The sequence below is a fragment of the Microcaecilia unicolor genome, chromosome 9 (assembly GCF_901765095.1).
Source record: "Microcaecilia unicolor chromosome 9, aMicUni1.1, whole genome shotgun sequence".
NCBI classification, from domain to species: domain Eukaryota; kingdom Metazoa; phylum Chordata; class Amphibia; order Gymnophiona; family Siphonopidae; genus Microcaecilia; species Microcaecilia unicolor.
Window position 1 is genome coordinate 162,831,242 of NC_044039.1, and position 27,792 is coordinate 162,859,033.

General features: G+C 45.4%; 1 protein-coding gene across 2 annotated transcripts in view; it reads right to left on the reverse strand.

Annotated features, from left to right (window-relative positions):
• SOS2 (SOS Ras/Rho guanine nucleotide exchange factor 2) overlaps nucleotides 1–27,792 on the reverse strand; it is a 330,826-nt gene that overhangs the window by 7,856 nt on the left and 295,178 nt on the right. For both annotated transcript variants that reach the window (XM_030214043.1, XM_030214042.1), the window contains 5 exons: nucleotides 26,978–27,150; nucleotides 18,219–18,335; nucleotides 14,527–14,785; nucleotides 12,335–12,376; nucleotides 10,771–10,880 (listed from right to left, as the gene is read on the reverse strand). In XM_030214043.1, the coding sequence (XP_030069903.1) occupies nucleotides 10,771–10,880; nucleotides 12,335–12,376; nucleotides 14,527–14,785; nucleotides 18,219–18,335; nucleotides 26,978–27,150 (701 nt within the window). The remainder of the gene's footprint in view (nucleotides 1–10,770; nucleotides 10,881–12,334; nucleotides 12,377–14,526; nucleotides 14,786–18,218; nucleotides 18,336–26,977; nucleotides 27,151–27,792) is intronic.

Consider the following 27,792-nt stretch of genomic DNA (forward strand, 5'->3'; position numbering starts at 1 on the left):
ATGTTGGCAAGATAATCGAATGGTTCAGATTTGACACCACCTTCGGCAGGAACTTAGGTTGTGTGCAGTGAACTACTCTGTTGTGATGAAACTTAGTATAAGGTGCATCCACTACTAAGGCCTGACGCTCACTGACCCTATGAGCTGAAGTAGCCACCAAGAAAACGACTTTCCAGGTCAAGTACTTCAGATGGCAGGAACTCAGTGGCTCAAAAGGAGTTTTCATCAGCTAGGTGAGAACAACACTGAGCTCCGATTACATTGGTGAAGGTTTGACAGGGGGCTTTCACGAAAGCAAACCTCTCATGACGTGAACTAAAGGCTGTTCAGAGATAGGCTTACCTTTTAACACGCTGATGATAAGCACTAATTGAACTACAGCATTCTGTTGCCAGCTAGGCAAACACACTTATAGAGATGTTTCGTAGAAGCTGCCCAAGTCCATATCTGGATTGCTTGTCGACAGAGGTGGTAATAATCTGTTTCCTATCACATAATGGAGCTCTTCTGGAGGAGTGGCCTAATGATTAGTGCAGTGGGCTTTGATCCTGGCAACCTGGGTTCGATTCCCACGGCAGCTCCTTGTGACCTTGGACAACTCACTTAACCCTCCATTGCCCCAGGTACAAAAACTTAGATTGTGAGTCCACTAGGGACAAAGTACCTGCACATAATGTGTGCAGCGCTATGTATGCCAAGTAGTGATATAGAAATGATTAGTAGTACTAGTAGCAATCCTCCATGTCTGTTCAGGTAAATATATTGCTACCTAGTTGTTCGTGCGAACAAGTATTACTTGACCAAGCATATGGTCCTGTAAGGTTTTGATTGCTACACCTAGTTGTCTGTGCGAACAAGTAATACCTGACCAAGAATATGGTCCTGGAAGGTTTTGAGAACATTTGAAACAGCTCGCAATTCTAGGAGGTTGATATGTCGTTGTTTCTCTCATGGGGACCAAGAACTCTGTGTGTGGAGACTGTTGAAATGTGCTCCTCAACCTGTCATGGAGGCATCTGTGGTGAGGCCCTTGTGATGTAAAGGGGATGATACAGAAGCCCCTGGCTGAGATTCTGAGACACCATCCGCCACTGTAGCGGTGTAGAGGTGGAGTGATTCGAATACGAGCTGATAGCAATCCCGTGGCTTGGGACCACTGAAAGGAGTGTGTCCATCGATGAATTTGGAAGTGAAGATGAGCCAATGGTGTTACACAGTAACATAACATAGTAGATGACGGCAGAAAAAGACCTGTATGGTCCATCCAGTCTGCCCAACAAGATAAACTCATATGTGTATACCTTACCTTGATTTGTACCTGCCTTTTTCAGGGCACAGACCGTACAAGTCTGCCCAGCAGTATTTCCCGTCTCCCATCACCGGCTCTGGCACAGACCGTATAAGTCTGCCCTCCACTATCCTCGCCTCCCAACCACCAACCTCTCTTCCCCCACCTGCTCCACCACCCAATTTCAGCTAAGCTTCTGAGGATCCATTCCTACTGCACAGGACTCCTTTATGCATATCCCACGCATGTTTGAATTCCGTTACCTCCAGCGGGAGGGCATTCCAAGCATCCACCACCCTCTCCGTGAAAAAATACTTCCTGACATCTTTCCTGAGTCTGCCCCCCTTCAATCTCATTTCATGTCCTCTCGTTCTACCGCCTTCCCATCTCCGGTTAAGATTTGTTTGGGGATTAATACCTTTCAAGTATTTGAACGTCTGTATCATATCACCCCTGTTCCTCTTTTCCTCCAGGGTATACATGTTCAGGTCAGCAAGTCTCTGCTCATACGTCTTGGAATGCAAACTCGTTACATGGATTGTTGAAGCCATGTGACCGATTAGACAGAGCATCTGACGAGCAGATACTTGGGTGAACTTAAATATCTGAGTGGCAAGATATATGTTATTTGCCCTCAAATGAGGAAGGAATTCTAAGGTATGAACTGGTTGAAGATGTGATTTGGGGTAATTGACCAGTTCTAGGAGCCTTATGGTGGACTGAATGGAGGTGTTTGCTGACTCTCAGGAGGCTGCCTTGATTAACCAAAGGAAAACGTGCATGCCCCATCTGCAACGTGTTGCAGCTGCTATTATCAGACTCTTTGTGAAGTCTCAAGGAGCTGAAGCCAAGCCAGGCGGTAAGACCTTGTACTGATAGTGCTGAGTTCCACAGTGAAAGCGGAAGACCTTTCTGTGTGCAGACAGATAAGGTATGTGTGTGCATAGGAGCCAACTTTTCAAAATGATTGAGGGTGCTCAACCCAATGGAAATTACCTCTCCTTGGACACATTGAAGGAGCTTGTTCTGTATTGGGGGTGCTCAAGCACCCACAGATCTGGCTCCTATGTGTGCGGTTATGTGTCCTTTTGATCTAGACAGCAAAGCCAATCGTTGAGTTGTATCATGGGAAGTAGCAACCCCAGAGATACCATGCAAAAATTTTCTTTGAGTAGAAACTTAAGTTTTGCAGATCGAGAATTGGACGTACTACTCCCATCTTTTTTGGTATGAGAAAATATCTTGAATAAAACCGTTGACCCCTTTCCAGCAGAGGAACTGTTCTATTTCATTCTGCTGGAGGAGGGCTGGAAGCTCTTCTCAAAGTAATTTCCTTTGTAGGGAGTTGAAATGAGACTCTCTTGGTGGACGGTTGGGAGGTCTTCTTTGCCAACGCAGAGTGTAGCCATGCTGAATGGTATATGCAGCACCCAACAGTCGAAGTTTATGAAAAGCCACCTCTGTTGGACGAGAATGGGCCTTTGTTTCACCTGTCACCATGGCATGGGTCCCTATTTCTCTTTCATGCCCCTTCCCCAGTTTTCAATGCAGGGTCTCTCATATATACCCCGCCGAAGCCTTCAACCAGTCAGTCTCTCTTTCTCATGGCCCCTCTCCAGCCTTCACCCAGTTTCTCTCTTTCTCTGAGCCTGTCACCTATTTCCCTCACCTTGCTGAATGCAGCTACAGAAGAAAGGTAAAATTATGTATAATCATACCTGATAATTTTCTTTCCATTAATCATAGCTGATCAATCCATAGACTGGTGGGTTGTGTCCATCTACCAGCAGGTGGAGATAGAGAGCAAACTTTGCCTCCCTATATGTGGTCATGTGCTGCCGGAAACTCCTCAGTATGTCGATATCAAAGCTCCATCCGCAGGACTCAGCACTTAGAGAATTACACCCACGAAGGGACACTCTGCCCAGCTCACCACCGCCGAAACGGGGGGAGGGGAATTAACCCAGCTCATCCCCACACAAGTGGGGGAGGGGAATCCGTCCAGCTCATCCCCGCGGAGCGGGGGGAGGGACACCACACCCGCCGCTGCGGGGGGATCTGGCTTATCCTGCAACCGCAACCGCGGGAGGAGCTGACTGACCCTAACACCGCCGAAGCGGGAGGGGTACAAAGCTGCCCTACAGCCGCACGAAGCGGGAGGGAGTGCCGGCAGAATTTATGTCTCAATCCAGCCCCGTAAAATGGAGGGAGAGGAATGCAGCAGCTCACTGTAACACAAAGTCGTCTCAACTCTTGAAGAATCCAAGTGAAAGAAGAACTTGAACACGAAGTCCTCCTGAAGTAACTGAAGGCTAACTTGAACCTAAAATTCAACCAGAATATAAACAGTACAGATATCTGGGAGGGGCTATGGATTGATCAGCTATGATTAATGGAAAGAAAATTATCAGGTATGATTATACATAATTTTACCTTCCATATCATCAAGCTGATCAATCCATAGACTGGTGGGATGTACCGAAGCAGTACTCACCCAGGGCGGGACATAGAAATCCCTGACCTCAACACTGAAGCTCCAAACCGGGCCTCCGCCCGTGCAGCCACAGTCAAACGGTAATGCTTGGAGAATGTATGAGCCGAAGCCCACGTTGCCGCCTTGCATATCTCTTCCAAGGAGACGGATCCGGCCTCTGCCATCGAGGCCGCCTGAGCTCTCGTGGAGTGAGCCTTCAGCTGGATAGGCGGCACCTTCCCCGCGGCCACATAAGCCGCTGCAATGGCTTCCTGGACCCATCTTGCCACTGTAGGCTTAGCAGCCTGCAGACCCTTACGAGGACCTGCAAACAGGACAAACAGATGATCCGATTTCCGGAAATCATTGGTCACTTCCAAGTATCTGATGATGACTCGTCTCACATCCAGATATTCAAGAGCGGAGTACTCCTCTGGGTAGTCCTCCCTACGAAAGGAAGGGAGACAGAGCTGCTGATTCACATGGAAGCGAGAACCAATCTTGGGTAGGAAGGAAGGCACTGTGCGAATAGTCACTCCTGCCTCAGTGAACTGCAGAAAAGGCTCTCGACATGAGAGCGCCTGGAGCTCGGAAACTCTTCTGTCTGAAGTGATAGCCACCAAAAAGACTGCTTTCAACGTCAGGTCTTTCAGAGATGCCCTCGACAAGGGTTCCAAAGGCAGCTTCTGCAATGCTCTTAGCACCAGGTTGAGATTCCATGCAGGCACCACTGAGTGCAGAGGAGGGCGCAGGTGATTAACTCCCTTGAGAAAGCGCACCACATCTGGCTGCGAAGCCAGGGAAGCACCCTTCAGGCGGCCCCTGAAGCAAGCCAGAGCCGCTACCTGGACTTTAAGAGAACTGAGCGACAGGCCTTTCTCCAGACCTTCTTGCAGGAACGCCAACACTGAAGAAATTGGAGCAGTGAAGGGAGAAAGTGAGCCTGCTTCACACAATGCTGCAAAGATACGCCAAACCCTGGCGTAAGCAGTAGAAGTAGAGCGCTTCCTCGCTCTCAGCATAGTGGCGATGACCTTGTCTGAGAAGCCCTTCTTCCTCAGACGCTGCCGCTCAATAGCCAGGCCGTAAGACCAAAGGGAGAGGGATCCTCCATCACCACGGGACCCTGATGTAACAGGCCCTGCTCCACTGACAGCCGCAGAGGATCGTCGACTGAGAGCCTGAACAAGTCCGCATACCAGGGACGTCTGGGCCAATCCGGACCCACCAGGATTACCCTGCCGGGATGCTTTGCCACCCGGTCTAGCACCCTGCCCAACACGGGCCAGGGCGGGAACACATAGAGGAGCTCTTGTGTCGGCCACTGTTGGAGAAGAGCATCTACTCCCAGGGATCGAGGGTCTGCTGAAAAAGCGCGGCACTTGGCCATTGGCCGATGACGCCATCAGATCTAGGCTCGGCTGGCCCCAGCGCTTCGTGATGTCCAAGAACGCCTGAGCAGATAGTTGCCACTCTCCGGGCTCCAAGGTATGGCGACTGAGAAAGTCCGCCTTGACATTCATGACTCCGGCAATGTGGGCCGCTGAAAGCTGCTCCAGGTTCGCTTCCGCCCACTGGCAAAGACTCATAGCCTCCTTGGCTAGAGGGGCGCTCTGGTACCTCCCTGGCGGTTGATATAGGCCACAGCCGTGGCATTGTCCGACAGGACCCGTACAGGCTTCAACACCAGTACCGGGATGAACTCCAATAACACCAACCGAATGGCTCTGAGTTCCAGGAGGTTGATAGACCACTTGCCTCTGCAGGAGACTAGAGCCCCTGCGCTGTCCTTCTCAAGCAGTGGGCTCCCCAGCCCATCAAAGAGGCGTCTGTCGTGACGACAATCCACTCCGGGGTCACCAGAGGCAATCCTGCAGACAACTTGTCTGTCTGCGTCCACCAGCTCAGCGCCTTGCGCACTGCTGGGTCCACGGGAAGGCGCACAGCATAATCCTCCGACATCGGAGTCCAGCGCAGCAGCAGAGATAGCTGTAGTGGTCTCATATGAGCCCTGGCCCAGGGCACTACTTCCATCATGGCCGTCATAGAGCCCAACAGCTGCACGTAGTCCCAAGCCCGAATAGGAGAGGCTACTAGGAACTAGTCCACCTGAGCCTGAAGCTTGACAATCCGATTGTCTGGCAGGAACACTCTGCCCACTTGGGTGTCGAATCGAACTCCCAGATACACCAGGGACTGAGTCGGGCGCAGCTGGCTCTTCTTCCAGTTGATGATCCATCCCAGGGAGCTCAAAAGAGCAACTACCCGGTCCATAGCTTTGCCGCACTCTGCATAAGAGGGGGCTCGGTTCAACCAGTCGTCCAGATAAGGATGGACTTGTACTCCTTCCTTTAGCAGGAAGGCCGCTATGACCCCCATTACTTTGGAAAAGGTCCGCGGAGCAGTAGCCAACCCGAAAGGGAGGGCTCTGAACTGGAAGTGTCGTCTCAGGACTGTAAAACGCAGAAAGCGTTGGAGAGGAGGCCAGATGGGAATATGCAGGTACGCTTCCTTGATGTCCAAGGAAGCCAAGAAACTCTCCTGCCTTCACTGCCGCTATAACAGAGCGGAGAGTCTCCATGCGAAAGTGCCTCACTTTCCAGGCCCGATTGACCCCTTTGAGGTCGAGGATAGGCCGGACAGAACCTCCTTTCTTTGGAACCACAAAGTAAATGGAGTAACGTCCCTTGCCAATCTGATTTTTTGGCACCGGAACGACCGCACCCAGGCGGATCAGGTTGTCCAAGGTCTGCTGCACTACCACAGCTTGACCGGAGACTTGCAGGGAGAGAGTACAAACCCGTCTCTTAAGGGTTGGCAGAACTCTAGCTTGTAGCCGTCTCTGATGACTTCCAGCACCCACGCGTCTGAAGTTATAGTGGTCCACTCGCCCAGAAACGAGGACAGCCGTCCTCCAATCTGCACTGGGGCGTGGACCAAGGCCCCGTCATTGGGTACGAGACCCTGGGGGAGGACCGGAGGGAGCACCTCCGGGACGGCGGTCTCTGCGAAAGGAATGCTGCTTGGGGGAGAAATTCCTCTTGAAGGAAGAGGGGGCAGAGGAACCCGACTTGCCCGGGCGGTATGGAGGTATCGGGACGAGTACTAACCCGAGCCCTGACCTCTGGTAATTTCTTGCCCTTAGACGTGCCGAGATCGGTCACGATTTTGTCCAGCTCGACCCCAAAGAGCAGCTTGCCTTTAAAAGGCAATCTAGCCAGGCGGGATTTAGAGGCGTGGTCAGCAGACCAATGTTTCAGCCAAAGCCACCGCCGCGCAGAGACTGTCTGAGCCATGCCTTTAGCTGAGGCTCTCCAGACATCATACAGCAAGTCTGCCAAATAGGCTAAGCCCGATTCCAGGGCCGGCCAATCAGCCCTCAAGGAATGATCCGAGGGGGAAGCCCGCTGCACCATAGTCCGGCACGCCCTGGCCACATAGGAGCCGCAAACTGAGGCCTGCAAACTTAAAGCAGCTGCTTCCAAGGACGACCTTAAGGCCGCCTCCAATCTTCTGTCTTGGGCGTCCTTTAGGGCCGTGCCACCTTCCACCGGCAACGCCGTTTTCTTAGTCACCGCAGTGATTAAAGAATCCACGGTAGGCCACAGATAGGCCTCACGTTCACTCACAGCCAAAGGATAGAGGCGGGACATAGCCCTAGCCACTTTAAGGCTCGTTTCCGGGACATCCCATTGAGCCGCAATTAAGGTGTGCATGGCATCATGCACGTGGAAGGTTCTAGGCGGGCGCTTCGTCCCCGCATAATGGCAGAGCCAACAGGGGCTGAGGGAGAGACGTCCTCCGGAGAGGAAATCTTCAAAGTGTCCATGGCCTGTAACAACAGGTTGGGCAAATCCTCTGGCTAAAAAGCCGCGCTGCAGAGGGGTCATCCGCTCCATCCGAGCGGGGATCTATCTCCTCCAAGGAATCCGCAAAGGATCGTTGGGAGACCTCAGACACGCTGCCCTCATCTACATCGGAGGAGACAAAAGTCCTCCAAGGCCTGGAAATCAACCCGAGGGCGTTTACCTCTGGGAACCTCAACCTCTTTATCAGAAGAGGGAGCAGGGGCAGCGTTTTGCATGAGGAAAGCCTGATGCAGCAGCAAAACAAACTCGGGGGAGAAACCCCCCAGACTGTGCACTTCCGCAGCCTGGGCAACAGCCCTAGACGCACTCTCAACCGGCGCTCGCAATAGCGGGGGAGAGACATGCTGCGCATCCAAAATGGCGTCCGGCGCGAAACTCCGTGAAGGAGCCGCGCGGGAAGAACGGCGCTTAACTTTAGCCGCTTTTGTGCCGTCGCCCAAATTAAGGGCGTTCATGGCATTGTCTCCAACCTCAAGGGCGGCCCCGAAGAAGCCGTCCGAGCCGCGTGGCCGGCCAAGATGGCGGAGGCGAGGAGCGGGGGATGGGCGTTTATGGCGGGAAAAAACCGCCACGCCGGAGGAACGACCGGGACATTCATCGGTCACTAAACTATCACCCATCAAGGGCGAATCAGGTTGTAAAACCCCCGCATCCCCTCTAGAAGCGCTCCAGCGATCCGGGGAGCGACCCTTTGCGCCCTCGCCCTCCGACGCCATTGCCACGAGGAGAAGAATCGGGGAACCCCCTGCCCGCTATAAAAAGGTAAAATTACCTGCTTGCCGCTCCGAGCTGTAACGAACTGGTGTCCCAGTGAGTAGCTGCAATGAACGTTTAAAGAAACGTCGAATTAAACGCCTTTAAAGACGTTTAAAAAAATATATATATATATATATTTTTTTTTTAAACGGAGCCAGCGGGAGGGGGGGAGAAAAGGAGGGACCTGGCACCACCAGGTTTGCACTTGCTCAAAAGAGCCCTCAACCCCAGGCCTCAACAAAACCTAAGGATTAGGCTTGGAGGCCTAGCCAGAGCTGCTGCTGTGTGTGACCACCACCTGCTGAGATAGAGAACATACTGAGGAGTTTCCGGCAGCACATGACCACATATAGGGAGGCAAAAGTTTGCTCTCTATCTCCACCTGCTGGTAGATGGACACAACCCACCAGTCTATGGATTGATCAGCTTGATGATATGGAACAGTACATTTCCTACCTCCCTGGTGCCATTCGGATCTCTGTAAGCTTAGCTGCTCAGGATGTCTTAAAGTTTCAAGTCTTATGAGACTTCCTGAACTTCCTGCATCACTCAGCTCAAGCTTACAGAGAACCGAATTGCACTGGGGAAGTAAAAATCGTGATAGTTTATTTATTTGCAGCACTACAGGAACCCCCCCCCCCCCCAAACACACATATACACCGAACAAAATATCCCAGGTGCCAGGGTGAAATTTCTAGGCATCATGGTGACCTGGTGCCTGGAATTTGTTGAGGTTTGGTCTAGAGTATACCATCTAAGGGCCAGGTGTAGGACATCAGAGAATGGACACAAATAGAATATGGCAGCTAAAATTTAATACAAAAAAATATACATATATATAAAAAATTCAAGGTCCATGTAATTGGGCTGCAAAAACCCAAAAGAAGAGCAGCATCAGGGAGTGGTCACACCTGATAATCTTACGACAGCCAAAGAGGTAGAAAGGACAATGGCAAAAGGTAGAAAGATGCTTGGATACAGAGAGGGAGGAATGACCAGCAGTAAAAATGAGGTGATAGTGTCTTGGTATGTTTTTCTTGAGATCTCATTGAATACTGTGCTCAGATCTGGAGACCACACCTTCAAAAGGATATAAACAGGATGTAGTAAATCCAAAAGGCATCTACTAAAATGGTCAGTGGTCTTTGTCACAAAGCATATGAAGATATACATATTTATATCTTGAAGTCTAATTTGGAAGATAGGTGAGGGGGGAAGATATGAAAGACATTTAACTGGGTCACAATTTCTTTTAAATTTCCTTGCAAGTGTAGTACACTACAGAAATGTGAAATTTGGGGGGGGGGGGGGGGGAAGGGTTACAATCTGTCACAGTAATCATTTTTCTTGAGTGATAGGTGTTCAATTTCTTCTTCCTGTGACAAGGATTCTCAGGTTTCTGTGATTAACAGCTCAGGTTAATTGTCTGTAATTAGGATGGTTGAGTTTGTCACATCATAATGATCATTTTTTCCTTTGCTTGCAATATTTTCCATTTTATTATCTCTCCCCCTATGAATGCTTTTCTTTTCTTAAACAATTGCATGCTGCTCTCTCATTTCCTTCCAAGTTTGATACTTGTATGTTATGTATTTGAAAAATTAAATAAGAAGTTAAAGAAAGACATTTAAATACCTCATTAAAATGAAAACAACCTTTGGAATAAGGGGTCATAGGATGTGGGTGAAAGGCAGTAGACTCAGGAATAATCTAAGGAATTATTTATTAGATTGTAAGCTCTTTGAGCAGGGACTGTCTTTCTTCTATGTTTGTGCAGCGCTGCGTATGCCTTGTAGCGCTATAGAAATGCTAAATAGTAGTAGTAGTAGTAGTAATTTATTTACAGAAAGGGTGGTGATGGACGCATGGAAGCCTCCCAGTAGAGGTGGTGGATCCAAAGATAGTAACTGAATTCTAAAAACAAGGGAAATGCACACAGCATCTCTGAAAGGGACAAAAGGATTGTAGAGTTTAGTACTTGGTGCAGATGGGCAGCCTTGATAGGTCGCATGGTCTTTACCAGCTGTCATTTTCTATTTCTATAACAAGCACATAGGCGCCTACATTGCTCTTACAGATTTGGAAACTATTAATTTTAACTTCAAAAACCCAAAATATAATGGCTATCTGTATCGTCTTACTCAATAGTGCCATGTGCATGTCACAGTGCCACTACTGCATAGGTGGGCATAAAACCAGTCACTGTCAAGATTTATTGACTGGTCCTCTGAAGACTAAAGGATGATTCAAGCATCCAATCTATGAGAAATTGTGAGCAATTTCACTAACACCATAATATAAAAACTGAAAACCAAGTGCTTCATACTGATGTTTGAGTTTAATGTTTCCTGAATTATTCACTACAGAGGCAGAGAGATGGGTACCTTTGAGTTAGAAGAATCTGGATTACACTTCTTGCGAGGAGGAAGAGGAGGAGGGGTAAGGGTCTCCTCACTTAACCTGTTTAAACTGCCATATGAACTGAAGAATGATTCTGAAAGAGATGGATACAAGATGAGCTATCATTCTTCACAGTACCACATTATTTCACATTGCCCATCTCCATTAGATGCGTCAGCATTCAGAGAAGGCTTTAAGTGCTTTTCCTTTTACTATAGTTATAAATTGCTTTTCCAGATCCAAAACTATGTACAGCAATAACACATTAAAACTGTTACCAGTCATCTACTACTTGCTTTATAAACAGAGACATATAGAAAGATCCCAAAACATCTAATCCACTAAGTCATGAGAAAACAAACAAAGCCCCTGCTGACTGGTAGGCTGCCATCTTCCATTCTTTGATTTTAGTGGCCTCAATTTCTGCAAAAAGGGACTATGATTCAAGAAAAACCCACCTGTTGAACAGTGCACCTATCCACCCCTCTCTCCCAGAGGCAGAATTTCAGATTGCAACCTTTAAGGTCAACATTACTTCATCAATTAACTGGGGCCCTTTTACAAGCGGCGGTAAGCCCAATGTGGGCTTACTGCTCACTCTTCTGGGACTACCGCCATCCCAATGCAGCCGCTGGCGGTAGTCCCACTTTGAGCACGCACTATTTCTGTGGAAAAAAGTAAACCCCCGGAAATGGCTTGCACAGCAATAACTCGGTGGTACTCGGGCATCACTACGTGCTGCCTGGTTACCGCTGGGTTAGCGCGGAAGCCCTTATCACCACCTGAATGGGTGGCGATAAGGGTTCCCTGCTGCATGGCCATGCGGTAAGTGTTCTCTTACCGCAGTAAAACGGGCCCTGGCACACAGGAAATATGGCCCCCACCACTAGCATAGGGCCCTTTTTCCCACAGCTTGGAAAAAGGACCCCACTATTAGTAATATCTCTGAATATATATGTGTTGCACCCGTGTTCACGTTTTAGTAGCCAAATACATAACTGATGACACAGTGACAGCAGCATGTATTCACTTACTTCATAGTACCTACAAAAGCACGTATTTTAAAATAATTTATAGTTTTTCTTTTTTAGGTTAAAAAAAAGTGTCAGGAAAAGTTGCTCCAGGGCCCAAGTGGGATGGTCAACTAGCTCAACTATACTATGGGCACCAACAATGTGTAAGGATCAGGGCTGGCTGGGTACAGGAGGAAGAGCAGGAGGAGGAGGAGGAGGATGATAAGGATAAAGAAGAGTGTTATCAGCTCTTCAAAGGGTCTGACTGAATACTTCTTGATATGTTACAAAATAACTGTATTTTACCTTTTAAAACACCACTCTCCTCCTAATTTATACTGTCTACTTTCCCAAGTAATGCACATTTCCTGGTATACTACTGAGAAACAAACTTGTAAATCCATTTTTCAAGCTATAATTTACTCATAATAAATAAGCAATTTTCACACTGCAGTGTAACAACAAAACCCATAATTTGGTCCATGTTTTGTAATGGTTTTACACCTATTCCTTTATTACATGCAGGGCTACTTACGTGAATGTGGCAAAAGGACAGGAGCAAAAATGCTGTTGCTACCTGTTAAAAAAAAATAATAATAAAGAAATGCCTTGCAGAGGTTTCCAGCTGCAAAAATCAAGTAACAGAATATGCTAGAGTTCACCTCCACCTGCAAACGGTTCCATCCCTCCTCTCCAATTCCCACTCATACAAACATTGCTGAAGACTAAGTCTTACACCGTGGTCCCCATGTTACCGGGACCTCTATCCTGCAGGAGGCATGCATAACATGTATTTGGTCAATATACTATTGTTATGCTATTCACAAAATTGTATGTGTTAAGTCAAACTGTACCTGCTGTACACTGCTTTGGGTGAATCCCTTCATTAAAGTGGTTAATAAATCTCAATAAATACATGCTGAACAGGAATAAATCTAAATGGGACAGAGCTGAATCTGTCCCTTGCAGCACAAGGTGAAAAGAACTAAAAAAACCTGCAGGCTGAATGCTTCCAGCCATTTAAATGGCTCACTAATGTTATATATAATGACCAATGTGTACAGTGAGCACACTGCACTTCAAAACAAACACCATCTGTGGTGGGGGAGGGGGGACTTTTGGTTGGACAGTAAGCCAGTTCTTTAAAAACAATAATCCATCTGAACTCTTCATTTTCTCCATAAGAGTCCTGTAAGGCAGGGGTAGGCAACTCCACTCCTTGAGAGACCCAGGCAGGTTAGGGAGCAGAGTTGCCTACCCCTGCCTTACAGGACTCTTGGAAAAGCAAGAGTTCAGATGGATGATACATGACTCATGGTGGATATCCTGACCTGAAGCTCTCAAGGACAGGAGTTGCCTACCCTTCTATAAGGCATTATATCAAATTCTTTTACACATGACGACATTACAAGGTAGACTGCTTAATTCAGAACTAGTGAATAGAGAAATGAAAGGACAAAAGAAAACACTAAATAACCAACGTTAGAGAAGTGATGCTATTGTTACTGTAATACAAACCCAAACAATGAGTGAAATATATAAACAATATCAATTATCAATACAAAAAAACCTTCCCTGTATATGTTTGGTTTTTGATTTATGCTCAGTGAGTCGTTTGAGAACCACAGAGCACCTGGCAGAAAGGTCTGTTCCCCCTGAGGCAGCAGTAAAATACAGTGAAACGCTGGCCGATGTCAGGGTGACCTGACTGCTCAAAAGCTAAGTTGCTTGTAATAAGCCTTTTATAAAAACTATAATTTGAATATATTAGATTAAATGATGGAAGGGATTTTAGCCTGTGATGGACGGTGAACAGGTTGATTTTTTTTTTTTTTTGCCTGTGATAATCTGAAGCTTTTCCTTCCGATATTAAGTGATAATGTTGAAAGTATCTTGGTCTTCAGAACTGTTTGAATACTGAACACATATACAATGAAGGTTATTTTTGTATTGATATTGTTACTGTACTATGCATTTTTATAGATTTTTTTGCAACCCTCTTAAGGGCTATGGCCACAGGTGGTATGTGTGATTTTTTTGGTCCACTCACCAGCGTACCAAGCCAGGACTATGTCCTATGCAACATGCTCATTAATAGTCTTGGCCCCATCCACTGTGTCACAGCTATGGTGACAATGAAGAATAAACAATTTTGGTGCAATCATCTCCCTTACGTCCTGTGCAGACGCGCTGTTCACAAAGCCCTCAGTACGGCCCTGAGTCCACTAATAATGGAATAAAGTTGTAATAAAGGTGTTGCCTTCTTTCCTACAGAAGTGAATGGGATTTTAGATTTAGCTCCGTGGCATTTCAGTAGTAACTCAAGGCAAGTTACATTCAGTACAGTAGGCATTTCTCTGTGTCCAGGGTTTGTACATGAGGTAATGGAGGGTTAAAATGACTTCCCAAAGATCATAAGCAACATTAGTGGGATCTGAACTTTGGTTTCCCTGGTTCTCAGCCAGCTGCTCTATTAGGCTATTCTTCCAGGTATCTTCATGTACTACATACTGATAGACACTTGGACAGTAGCTTGTGAAGCTTTATTTCTTGATTGCACTTAAGCCTTTAGGTGTCACTGAACCAATACAATCACTGTGTACTTCATCTAACTGGTATATTTTATTCAGCTCAGAAAATGCCATATTTGTGCTGCACAGCTGAGGCTGCTGTTAGAACTGTGAAACCTATATGTACGAACAGCCCAACAGGGAATTAAATCCATACCAAAGGAACTGTTGAGGTCAATATCCAAGAACACGCTGAGCTCTGAAGCAGAAACTGGTGGCGTGGAAGGTGTGTTTGGTGAGGTTGGAGCTGACACTGTCGATTCATGTTCGGCTTCAGTGATTCTGCTAAAGCTGATTTTACATGGTTCTCTTTCCAGTGGTGTTGGATGACCTCGAAGGGTGCCAGAGGTAGACAGATGCCTGCCACTGTTGGGCCGTATCCCAGGGGATTTTAAAGAGAATGATGTTTTCCTAGGCTTTAAATAGTACATAGTGTTAATATTAGTAATACCTACATCCATGCTAAGTACTGATCACAGAAATCTAGGCACTTTATTTTATATGTGTATAAAAAAAAATAGGTGCACTGCAAGATGGTGCCTACTTTTATGCAATCTGCATTCAGACATCTTTGTAGGCTGGGCAAAGCTACAATATATATGTGCACATTCACAGAAAACATGCAAATATTTACATCTGCCTTGGAACAGGTGTGCACTTTTGCAAGAGCATTTGTGTACTAATTGGGATTGCTCTGAGAGTCTATTTTATAAAGCTGCGTTGGCACTTATGTGCCTAAAAAATAGGAGCTGTTTTTGATGTATTAGCTGTCTTGCTATGAAATTCCCCTCCATAAATTACCCCAGCAAAGCTCGAAAATCACCCCAAGAATTAAATTTTCTGTGGCAGAAATGAGTTAATTTATATACAAGCAAAAAATTAATCTGTACAAAGCTGTATTAAATAGCAAAATGATGTTAGGACACATCTCAACTGCCTATACATAGAAATGGTTTTACAAGACCATCTTCCAAAATATTTACTAACAGCCTAACTTATTCTCAAATGGTCACATTTTGACACAGGTGACCATCAAATGAAGAAGCAAAGTGACCAAGGAGTTCAACTCAATGTCAATACAATTTATTGAAATGATCCAGTGTGATTTCATTTCAATAAATTGTGATGACATTGAGTTGAACTCCTTGGTCACTTTTGGGCTCATTTTCAAAACAGAAAAACATCTAAAAAGTGGCATGAAGCAGCATTTGGACGTTTTTCTCACAAAAACGTCCAAATCAGTATTTTCGAAACCTATTTTTAGATGTTTTTCTTTGAAGTCCATCAGAAGTGCATCCAAATTTCAAGGGGCGTGTTCAGGGTAGGACTACTCCCAGGACCTGCATGCTGTTCTAATGGATCCGAGTATAACATCTGAGGTTGGCACAGAGGCTGTCAAGTACAACCAAACTTCTCTTTTCGGCTGCGCCGGGGCATTGTTTGATTAATGATCATCTGTTCAAGTTTCTGTGTGTGTGTCTGACATCAGACGCACGCAAAGAAACTTCAACAGATGATCATTCAACAAGCATCGCCGGCGCAGATGAGAAGAGAACTTTGGCTGTCTTCAGCACAGGTATGTGATGGCGGCGGGTGAGGGTTTTCTGCGGGAAGGGGGGGGGGGGGTCGAGAGGGTCGCGGCACGGGGGTCCAGGGATCAGTAATGCGGAGGGGGGGTGTTGAAATCGGAGGGAGGGAGGAGTCTGGAACTCGGTGGGAGGGGTGTGAGGGGGCCTTGAACTGGGAGGGAGGGTCTGGAACTCAGAAGGGAGGGAGGCAGGGAACTCAGACGGAAGGAAAGGGAGGGAGGGGTCTGGGGAGGGGGGTCTGGAACTCAGAAGGGAAGGAGGGGGGGGGGTCTGGCACTCGGGAGGGATGGAGGGGGGGGATTACCTTGCTAGCGCCCGTTTCATTGCCTACTGAAACGGGCCTTTTATACTAGTAATGAATAAGGCACAAAAAGGTGGCCTAAATAACCAGATGACCACTGGAGGGGATCAGGGATGACCTCCCCTTATTTCCCCAGTGGCCACTAACCTCCTCTCACCCTCCCAAAAATGTGATGAAAAACATTACTTGACAGCCTCTGTGCCAACCTCAGATGTTATACTCGGATCCATTAGAACAGCATGCAGGTCCTGGGAGTAGTCTACTGGTGGGTGCAGTGCACTACAGACAGGTGGACCTAGGCCCATACCTCCCCCTACCTGATACACTTGTGGAGGAAACTGTAAGCCCTCCAAAACTCACCAGAAACCCACTGTACCCACATATATGTGCCCCCTTCACCCGTAAGGGCTATGGTAGTGGTGTACAGTTGGGGTAGTGGGTTTTGGGGGGCTCAGCAGACAAGGTAAGGGAGCAATGGTGAGATGTGTACCTGAGAGCATTTTTATGAAGTCAACTGCAGTGCCCCCTAGGGTGCCCTATTGCTTTCCTAGGATGTCAGGGGGGGACCAGTGTACTAAAAATGCTGACTCCTCCTACATTCCAATGGCTTGATTTTGTGTGTTTTGCACTTGGATGTTTTGGGTTTTTTTTTTTTGAAAATGTACCAAAAAATAAAACATCCAAATCACGAAAACCTATTTTTGAAAACAAAAGATAGACATTTTTCTTTTTTGAAAATGACCTTCTTTGTTATTCAGATTTTGGACGTTTTTTGCAAAACGTCCAAAGTCGGCCAGATGTCATATCAAAAATGTCCCTCATGGTCTCTTTATTTGATCGTCATTGCTATCCTTCTACTGTTGGTGCCTTTTGTGGAGACCTCTCTCTTGTTGATTCTTGGTCACATTTTGACACTGCCACTTGTGCACAACTAGATTTATTATGCCAAGTATCACCTGTATACATATTGTGGAGCTGCTCTTTGTTTGGGAAGTATGGTTCAGCCAAAAGACTGCAGCAAGAAGTTTCCTGTGGTGCTGCACTAGGTCCTGCCACAGCTGAGCAGGTCTGTTTCTCTTCACCAAGAACTTACTTCAAATTCATAACATCAGTGACAAAGAACTAGGACCCCTGCCATCACCACCCAGAAGATAGAGGGTGAAGCCCCTGCTGTTGCCTCCCAGGAGACACAAGGTTCATTCATGATGGATGTTTTTATTGACAGCTTACTAATTGCTGGCAAACCCAGACACACATGATGCAAGACTAATTCGTAAAGGGACAACTTCTTTCATAATTGGTATCAAGCCGCAGCCTGCATAAATTTAAAGATTATTCCAGATCTTTATGAAATGTCTAATTTGTACAGTGTGATCATGTAACTTACAAGTGATAGAAAAATGCCTTTATAAAAGTACTTATTTATCATGAGGACATATCAGCTGAGGTGTAGACTCTTGAAACAGAAACATTTCAAACTATTTGTAAAACCTTTTGCTTTGTGCTTGGTTAGGCAGTATGTGCACAGAGCTCTGACTGGTAAGAACTGAGCTGTCTGGGGGTAGCCAATACTGCACATTATTTATGTATTTTGCAAATCTATTAACTGCCTTCTCATACCGAAATATGCCCAAAGTTTTTTCCAAACCTAAAACAATATATCACAACTACATACACAAACAGCGGCAAACTAATATTTTCATGCCTTCTACTCCTTTACTCTCCTGCTCATCATAAATTATCCTCATAAAGAAATAGACATCTTTTTATCCATCTTAAGTCTAAGAGCTTCTGGCAAGACAATCCAGGCATTTTGTGCTGCTACTGAGCATAAACAAACATGGGCTTATCACTTTCAGCAAGCAGCAGAACTACAACCATTACAGTAAACCAACAGCTCACCCAGAACGCTTTTCTACAACCTACTCAAGTACAGAATTGATATGAAAAGATTCTTACATATCTAGGTAGCTGCTTGCAGTTGCGAGGTTCAATTTCTAATGATTTGTTGAACAAGTAATCTGTAAACTCTTTTTCAGATGTGTTTCCCATGGGGTTTAAATTTTCGAAGAATCTCTTTAAAAAAAAAATCATAGTTACTAAACAGTTTGTACATTTAACCCTGCAATTGGCATTATTATAATCTGTTACCACAAAGTACATCTGTTGCATCAGAAATACTAGCAGTAGCAGCAGAACACCTTTGTGACTGGAGGGGCCAAACAAACCAATCATCTGACCCAGCCCAATGCTGTGTCAGGCAAAACGTTGGTGGGGCCATGCTCCATTCCCTGTGTACAAGTATTAATTACAGCAAACCCTTACACAACACAAAATGAGCAATTAGCATACTTAGCCTTCTATACACTGGCAAATGGTCATGAAACAGTATCATTAAAAGATCACTAGACGGGGCTGACCTGCTGGCCCAGGCTAAATTCCTGAGCACATACTGGGGCCCTTTTACACAGCGGCGGTAAGCCTAACGCGGACTTACCACTTACCACTGGAGGAAAAAGAAAACCCCTGGAAATGGCTTGCATGGCGATAACCCAGAGGTAATCAGGCATCACTGTGTGCTGCCTGGTTACCTCTGGGTTAGCACGGGAGCCCTTATCACCACTTCAATGGGTGGCAGTAAGGGCTCTCCATCGCATGGCCATGTGCTAAGAGTTCTCTTACCACATGGCTATGTGTGCCTGGGGTCTTTTTACCCGCTACGGTAAAAAGAGCCCTGGCGCGTGGGAAAAATGGGCCCTGCTGCCAGCACAGTCACCTTTTTCCTGCAGCTTGGTAAAAGGGCCCCACTGTTTCCTGGGCTGACTGGGGATACTGCAGAGGCAGTGTTCACAGCCCTTGAGGTAATGACTCATCCATACAGCAGACTCAGGATTCACTGCACACATAATCTCTGGCCCCAACTGAGGACTGTCAGTGTAATGGCTAGGATAGATGGGAAGGAAATGTAGGTTAAAAAAATGAGGGAAAGGTCTTAGTGTGCAGGATACATTGGTCAGATCTAGAATTGAATTGGTAGGGCATTAGAAACAAAGTATGGAGCCATCTATACCAGGGGTTCAAGAGACAGATGCTTCTGTGAAATGTATTGGCTAAAGTATAACAAATTACAGCAATCTGAGGAGATGTGGGACTGCTATCTGGTCTGGATTAAATGTAGTACCTCTATCTAGGGGACAGGAGAAATGGTGTGTACTCTGGACAGCCAAAGCAGGTTATGTCTGACTGCCATGACTGTTGGAAAGTGGAAAGGGATGGGGACGGTAGAGGGTATGGATATAAATGTGATAAGAGATAAAATGAAACATCTCTTTTGGACACTTAACTATGGTTCTTTTTTTACTTAAAAGACAGATAAGGGAGGGGGAGGGGGGGCGCATGGATTTTGCTACCTGTGTTTAACTCTGCAATGTTGTGTGACTGACATCCCAAATGAAAAACTGTCAGACAGTTGTAATCTGAAAAAACTAAACAGTTTTTAAAAAATGAGGGAAAAATTTCAGGTAACTGAAGGCAGACCTGCAGTGAAAGCCAGTTCTCACTGAGCTGGAGGCTCAGGAAGAAACTGCTGAGCAAAATAAAAATAAAGATCACTGGAAAGAGAGTTACAGCAGGAGGGTTACATTTTCTGAATGGATTAGGACAGTTTTCTCAATGTTTGCAGCAAAATATGCCACCCAGGCAGCAACTCATTTGGACAGAACAAACTTTAGACATTACTGCTGTATACAGCTATATGCACAGCCCAGTTTGCAGGCAGCATTGTGGTTATACAGATATCCAATAACATTTGACAAAAAAAAAAAAAGGAAAGAGGGGCTCAGTTCTCCCAAGGTGATGCTCTCATAAGTATCGCCATACCGGGACAGAGCGAAGGTCCATCAAGCCCAGCATCCTGTTTCCAACAATGGCCAATCCAGGTCACAAGTATCTGGCAAGATCCCAAAACAGTACAATACATTTTATGCTGCTTATTCTATAAATAAGCAGTGGATTTTCCCCAAGTCCATTTTAATAATGGTCTATGGACTTTTCCTTTAGGAAGCCATCCCAACCTTTTCAAAACCCCGCAAAGCTAATCACTTTTACTACATTCTCTGGCAACAAATTCCAGAGTTTAATTACATGCTGAGAGAAGAAATATTTTCTCAGACTCATTTTCACTTTACTAATTTGTAGCTTCATCGTGTGAACCCTAGTCCTAATATTTTTGGAAAGAGTAAACAAGCAATTCACGACTACTCGTTCCACTCCACTCATTATTTTATAGACCTCTATCATATCTCCCCTCAGCAGTGTTTTCTCCAAGCTAAAGAACCCTAGCAGGTTTAGCCTTTCCTCATAGGGAAGTCATACCATCCCCTTTATCGCCCTTCTCTGCACCTTTTCTAATTCCACTATCCAGCTTATAATCGAAAGTGATTGCCGGCCATCTTCCGACACAAATCGGGAGATGGCCGGCGATTTCTTAAAAGCGGCGAAATCGGTATAATCGAAAGCGGCATTTTTGACAGCATCGTCGCTTTACTGTCGCTTCGCCGGCGAAAGTTCAAGGGGGCGTGTCGGTAGATTAGCAAAGGCGGGACATGGGCGGGCATGGGCGTGGCTACCAGATGGGCAGCTTTCGCCAATAATGGAAACAAAAAAAGCGGCGTTAAGCAGTATTTCGCCGGCTTTACTTGGTCCTTTTATTTTCACGATCAAGCCTCAAAAAGATGCCCCAACTGACCAGATGACCACTGCAGGGAATGGGGTATGACCTCCCCATACTCCCCCAGTGGTCACAAATCCCCTTCCAAACTAAAAAAATAAAACTAAAAACCTTTTTTGCCAGCCTCAAATGCCGTACCCACCTCCATGACAGCAGAATGTGTTGTATCCTCCGACAGCCTTTTCCTGGTTGCGATGTGGCTCTCGGGTGAGTGTGACACCTTTTCTGTTAGGTGCCCTGCAGAGCCACAATAGCAATGCATTGTGGTGGATGTAGGGTACTGGGCTCTACTCCCATGGTGCTTTTCCCCCCTGCTAACTGAGACAGAGTGTGCCCTGTTTTGTTTCCTGTTGTAGTCAATGTGGTAGTGGCCATTTTTGTAAGCCAGTTTTAGTTCCCTTTCCTGTGTTACCCACGTTAGAGAACGTAGTTCTTACTTTGAATGGTGCTGAAAGAGGGTATTGTACACCATTGTGCCAGCTCTGACCTACTGCTAATCTTAGTACCAGGGGACTCTTTGCCAGTGGGGCACAACCTCTGATCTGCAGTTAACTGTGAGTAAACGTGATTATTTCAAGAAAGGACTTTTTCAGAGAGATTAGTCTTCAGGTGTGAACTGGTGTGCTAAAGTTATACAGCAGCAATAAGTCCTAGAGGCTGTATGCAGGTCCCTGGAGCAATTTTAGTGGGTGCAGTACATTGGTGGGTAGTGGGTTTGGGGGGCTCAGCTCCCAAAGTAAGGGAGCTATGCATGTGGGAGCTTTCCTGAAGTCCACCGCAGTGACCCCTAGGGTGCCTGGTTGGTGTTCTGGCATATCAGGGGGGCCAGTGCACTAAAAATGCTGGCTCCTCCCACGGCCAAATGCCTTGAATTTGGCCGGGTTTGAGATGGCAGACATAACTTTCCATTATCGCTGAAAAACAAACCCAGCCATCTCAAACCCGGCGAACTCCACGGCATTTGGCCGGGCTAAACCGTATTATCGAAAAAAAAGATGGCCGGCCATCTTTTTCGATAATACGGTTCTGGCCAGCTGTAGCGCCGCCGCCAACATAGATCGCCGGCGATCTATTTGGCCGGCGACGTTCGATTATGCCCCTCCACATCTTTTTTGAGATGCGGTGACCAGAATTGAACACAATATTCGAGGAGCGGTCACACCATGGAGCAATACAAAGGCATTATAATGTCCTCATTTTTGTTTTCCATTCCTAATAATACCTAACACTCTATTTGCTTTCTTAACGGCCGCCGCACACTGAGCAGAGGGTTTTAACGTATCAATGAAGACACCTAGATCCCTTTCCCTGTCGGTGACTCCTAATATGGAACCTTGCACTACTTAACTATAATTCAGGTTCCTCTTTCCCACATGCATCACTTTGCACTTGCTCACATTAAACGTCATCTGCCATTTAGACGCCCAGTCACCCAGTCTTGTAAGGTCCTCTTGTAATTTTTCACAATCCTCTTGCGATTTATGAACTTTGAATAACTTTGTGTTTTCAGCAAATTTAATTACCTCACTAGTTACTCCCATCTCTAGATCATTTATAAATATGTTAAAAAGCAGCGGTCCCAGCACAGACCCACGGGGAACCCCCACTATTTACCCTTCTCCATGGAGAATACTGACCATTTAACCCTACTCTCTGTTTTCTTTTAACCAGTTTTTTTTATTTACAATAGGACACTACCTCCTATCCCATGACTTTCCAATTTCCTCAGGAGTCTTTCATGAGGTACTTTGTCAAACACCTTTTGAAAATCCAGATACACAGTGGAGTGGAGGAGTGGCCTAGTGGTTAGGGTGGTGGACTTTGGTCCTGGGGAACTGAGGAACTGAGTTCGATTCCCGCTTCAGGCACAGGCAGCTCCTTGTGACTCTGGGCAAGTCACTTAACCCTCCATTGCCCCATGTAAGCTGCATTGAGCCTGCCATGAGTGGGAAAGCGCGGGGTACAAATGTAAAACAAAAACAAAACTATCAACCGTCTCACCTTTATCTACATGTTCGTTCACCCCTTCAAAGAAATATAATGGATTGGTAAGGCAAGATTCCCTTCACTAAATCCATGCTTTTGAATATGCTCAGTAGTTTTGTTCTTTATAATAGTCTCTACCATTTTGCCCGGCACTGACGTCAGGCTCACCGGTCTATTATTTCCCAGACAACCTCTGGAACTTTAAAAATCGGTGTTACACAGGCCATCCTCCAATCTTCCGGAACCACGCTTGATGTTAAAGATAAATTACATATTACTAACTAGTTCTGCAAGTTCATTTTTCAATGGGATGAATACAATCGATTCAGAAGATTTGCTGCTCTTTAATTTGTCAAATTGTGCCATTACATCCTCTAGGTTTATATAGATTTCATTCAGTCTCTCTGACTCGTCAGCTTTGAATATCATTTCTGGCACCGGTATCTCTCACAAATCTTCCTCGGTAAAGAAAGAAGAAAAAGAATTTGATTAATCTCTCCGCTATGGCTTTGTCTTCCCTGATTGCCCCTTTTACCCCTCGGTCATCTAGCGATCCAACCAATTCTTTTGCCGGCTTCTTGCTTTTAATATACCTAGGAAACTTTTTACTTTATGTTTTTGACTCCAACACAATCTTTTTTTCAAAGTCTCTCTTTGCCTTCCTTATCAGTGCTTTGCATTTGACTTGCCATTCCTTATGCTGTTTCTTATTATTTTTGGTCAGTTCCTTCTTCCATTTTCTGAAGGATTTTCTTTTAGCTCTAATAGCTTCCTTCACCTCTCTTTTTAACTAAGCCAGCTGTCGTTTGGTCTTCCATCCTCCTTTTTTAATACACGGAATATATTTGGCCTGGGCTTCCAGGATGGTGTTTTTGAACAGCATCCACGCCTGATGTAAATTTTTGACCTTCGCAGCTGCTCCTCTAAGTTTTTTTTCACCGTTCTTCTCATTTTATCATACTTGCCTTTTTGAAAGTTAAATGCTAACGTATTGGATTTCCTGTGCATACTTACTACAAAAGCAGATATCAAATCTGATATTATGATCACTGTTATCAAGCAGTCCCAGCACCACTACCTCCTGCACAAGACCATGCGCTCCACTAAGGACTAGGTCTAGAATTTTTCCTTCTCTTGTTGGATCCTGTACCAGCTGCTCCATAAAGCAGTCCTTGATTTCATCAAGGAATTTTACCTCCCTAGCGTGCCTCGATGTTACATTTACCCAGTCAATATCGGGGTAATTGAAATCACCCATTATTATTGTGTTGCCCAATTTGTTAGCCTCCCTAATTTCTGATAACATTTCTACATCCGTCTGTTCATCCTAGCCAGACGGACGGTAGTACACTCCTATCACTGTCCTTTTCCCTTTTACAAACTGAATTTCAGTCCATAGGGATTTCAAGATGCGTTTTTGTTTCCTGCAGAATTTTCAATCTATTTGATTCAAGGCCCTCCATAACATACAAAGCTACTCCTCCATCAATTCGATCCACCCTATCACTTCAATATAATTTGTACCCTGGTATGACAGTGTTCCACTGGTTATCTTCCTTTCACCAGGTCTCAGAGATGCCTATTATATCTAATTTTTCATTTAGTGCAATATATTCTAACTCTCCCATCTTATTTCTTAGGCTTCTGGCATTTGCCTATAGACATTTCCAACTATGTTTGTTGTTCCTATTTACATCTTGCTCATTAGTTGACAGTGTTAATTTGCAATCTTTTGTTTGATTCTTACTTAAGGTCACCCGAACTATTATGGTCTTTTTTGCAACCTTGCTATTGGGATACCCTATCTTCTCTGTTTTGGTGATATCTTTGAAAGATACCTTGTTCCGAACCATGTGTTTCTGAACAACTGTCAGCCTTCCCCCAGGTTTTAGTTTAAAAGCTGCTCTCCTTTTCAAATGCCAATGCCAGCATACTGGTTCCACCCTGGTTAAGGTGGAGCCCATCTTTCCTAGGCTCCCCCTTCCCCAGAATGTTGCACACTTCCTTAAAAATCTAAAACCCTCCTCCCTGCACCATCGCCTCATCGACACATTGAGACTCCGGAGCTCTGCCTCTCTCTTGGGCCCTGCGCGTAGAATGGGTAGCACTTCAGAAAATGCTACCCTAGAGGTTATCGATTTGAGCTTTCTATCTAAGAGCCTAAATTTGGCTCTCCCACATTTTCCTATATCATTGGTACCCATGTGTATCACGACAGCCGGCTCCTCCCCAGCACTCTCTAAAATCCTATTTAGGTGACGCATGAGGTCTACCACTTTCACACCAGGCAGGCAAGTGACCAGGCGGTCCTCACATCCACCAGCCATCCAGCTATCTACATGCCTAATAATCGAATCATCAACTACAACAGCTATCCTAACCCTTCCCTCCTGGGCAGCAGCTCCTGGAGACACATCCTTGGTGCGACAGGATATTGCATCCCCTGGTGTGCTGGTCCTGGCTACAGGATTACTTCTTGCTGCACCAGAGTGATGCACTCCTTTTAGAAGACCTCCCTCCAAGGCAGCACAGGGGCTGCCAGATTAGAGGTGGGACTTCTCCACAACGTCCCTGTAGGCCTCCTCTATGTACTTCTTTGTCTCTCTCAGCGCCTCCGAGTCTGCTACTCTAGCCCCAAGAGAACAGACGCATTCTCTGAGAGCTAAGAGCTCCTTGAATCGAGCACACACATATGATCTCTCACCATCTGGGTGATAATCATACATGTGGCACTCTACTACTTACTACTACTACTTATCATTTCTAAAGCGCTACTAGACATACGCAGCGCTGTACACTTGAACAATGCACTCAATGCAAAAGACTGGATAGCACCCCTCTCGCTGCTGAACTACTGTCTGCATCTTAGTATTATAGAGTTATTTAATTAAAACTTCTTAAGGTACAAGGGATATCAGAGCCTTAAGATTGGTGTAATTTATTTAGTGTTTCCTTCTCAGAAACTAACAATTAAAACTCTAATGAAAACTCCCCTCTTGTCCTAATTAGAATAACTGACTATAAATGAAGAGTTGAGCTAGGGGTGGATGGGAATGAGGACTGAACTAGGTCCTACTGTGCCTTCTAGACACTATCAGGCAGGGATAGTGGTGCTAACCTTACTTCTAGGCTACCTGTAGCTCCTTTTCTCCCAGGACATACTGGCCAAAGCAGCAGAGCTCTTGTCTATTGAACTGTCTTTGACAGCTGAATAAAAACAAAGCTACGAAATGCCTTTATTTCTAAAAACAGAGTGTTCCATATTCCTGTACAGCTCCTGGAAAGAGGGGTGTTTTCCCACTACATCCATTTCTACTCCCTCTAGAATATAGAAGCAGCACAGAACTAGGATGTACATATAGGGGCGCTTTTACTAAGGCACAGTAGACCTAGTACATCTAATAGCGCTATAGAAATGATAAGTAGTAGTAGTAGCCTACCGCGCACTAAAAGGGCACTACTGTGGGACGAGCTGAAGTGTTCTACGGTACTTTCCTGCTCAGCACACACTAAAACATTTTTTTTAATTTTCCAGCTTGGGAGGCATGCCTATGGGTGGAAAGTAGGCATGCGAAGCATGAGCACATTACTGTGAACTACTCAATTAGAGCAGGAGCCCTTATCGCCTCTTAAATAGGAGGCGGTAAGGGCTCCTGCAGTAATGGGCATGCACTAATGGAAATTAGCGCGTGGCCATTACAAAAATATATGGCAAGGCAGCCATTTTACCACTGTGCTAAAAGTGGCTGCAGAATGCAGAAAACCCACGTGTTGACACCAACACCAGCCACTTTTTTACGCAGCTTGGTAAAAGGACCCCATAGTGAATTCCCAAAATACCTATGTAGCAGTGCTAATTAATGAACCATTTTAAACAGGTGGAATGATTGTGCATATTAGTGGTTTGTGTCTTTTATTTCACAACCATGGCCAGTATGAAATTATTCTGATAATGAAGTTTAAGCCTGTGCAGTATTTTCAAGTCTCAGGCTTATCTCCTTACCCTTATATCTGGCTCTACCCGTAAACAGTAAGGTTGGTTTTGGTACTGCTGGATTTCCCCTGTAATCTCAGCCACTTTTCTTCTTTTGCTAAAGTTGATTAATTCTTTCCCATGCCTTTTAAGGAAGTCGGGATTCCCTTCTTCTGTCTTCAGAATATTTGTTAAATATATTCCTAATAGAAAAAAAATAAATTCAATGTTTTAAAATGTATTTTCTCTGATAATCTTTCCACAAGTGTTTTGTGTGTCAGTCTTGAATTTTTATGTATTTTATGATGGTAAAATGTGTAAAAAAAAAACTCATAAGGGCCTGTGCTCAAATAATAATCATCACCACTGTCTATAAACAAGGGTCTGTGCCCAAAATCCACACTCATGTCACTTCAGTTTTAGTACCACAAGAACCACAGCAGTACAGAGAAACTCTTGCAGCCTCCAGCTACAGGGGAGGACCAAGGGCAGCCAGCTAGGGCACATCAAGAGCATAGCATCTATCAATGAAACTAATCCCATCATACATGATATCTGATGATTATGTGAGATAAAGCCATAGTAATGCACCTGCAGGCTTCACATGTCATCCCTGCAGTGCCTTCATCTTTATCAAGTCTGGACATACACACTTTAATGCTTGTTCCCAGCTAGAATCTTCATAAATTGCAAGGTGATGAGTTTATGAAAAATCAAGCATTTTTCATGAAGGGAAACGAGGCCTTTAGAACACATACATCGATGGAATGTTAAAATTATCTGTTAATTTCCTTTCCTTGAGTCCTGCCAGAGCTGCCCAGACAAATGATTTCCAATTTCTCTGT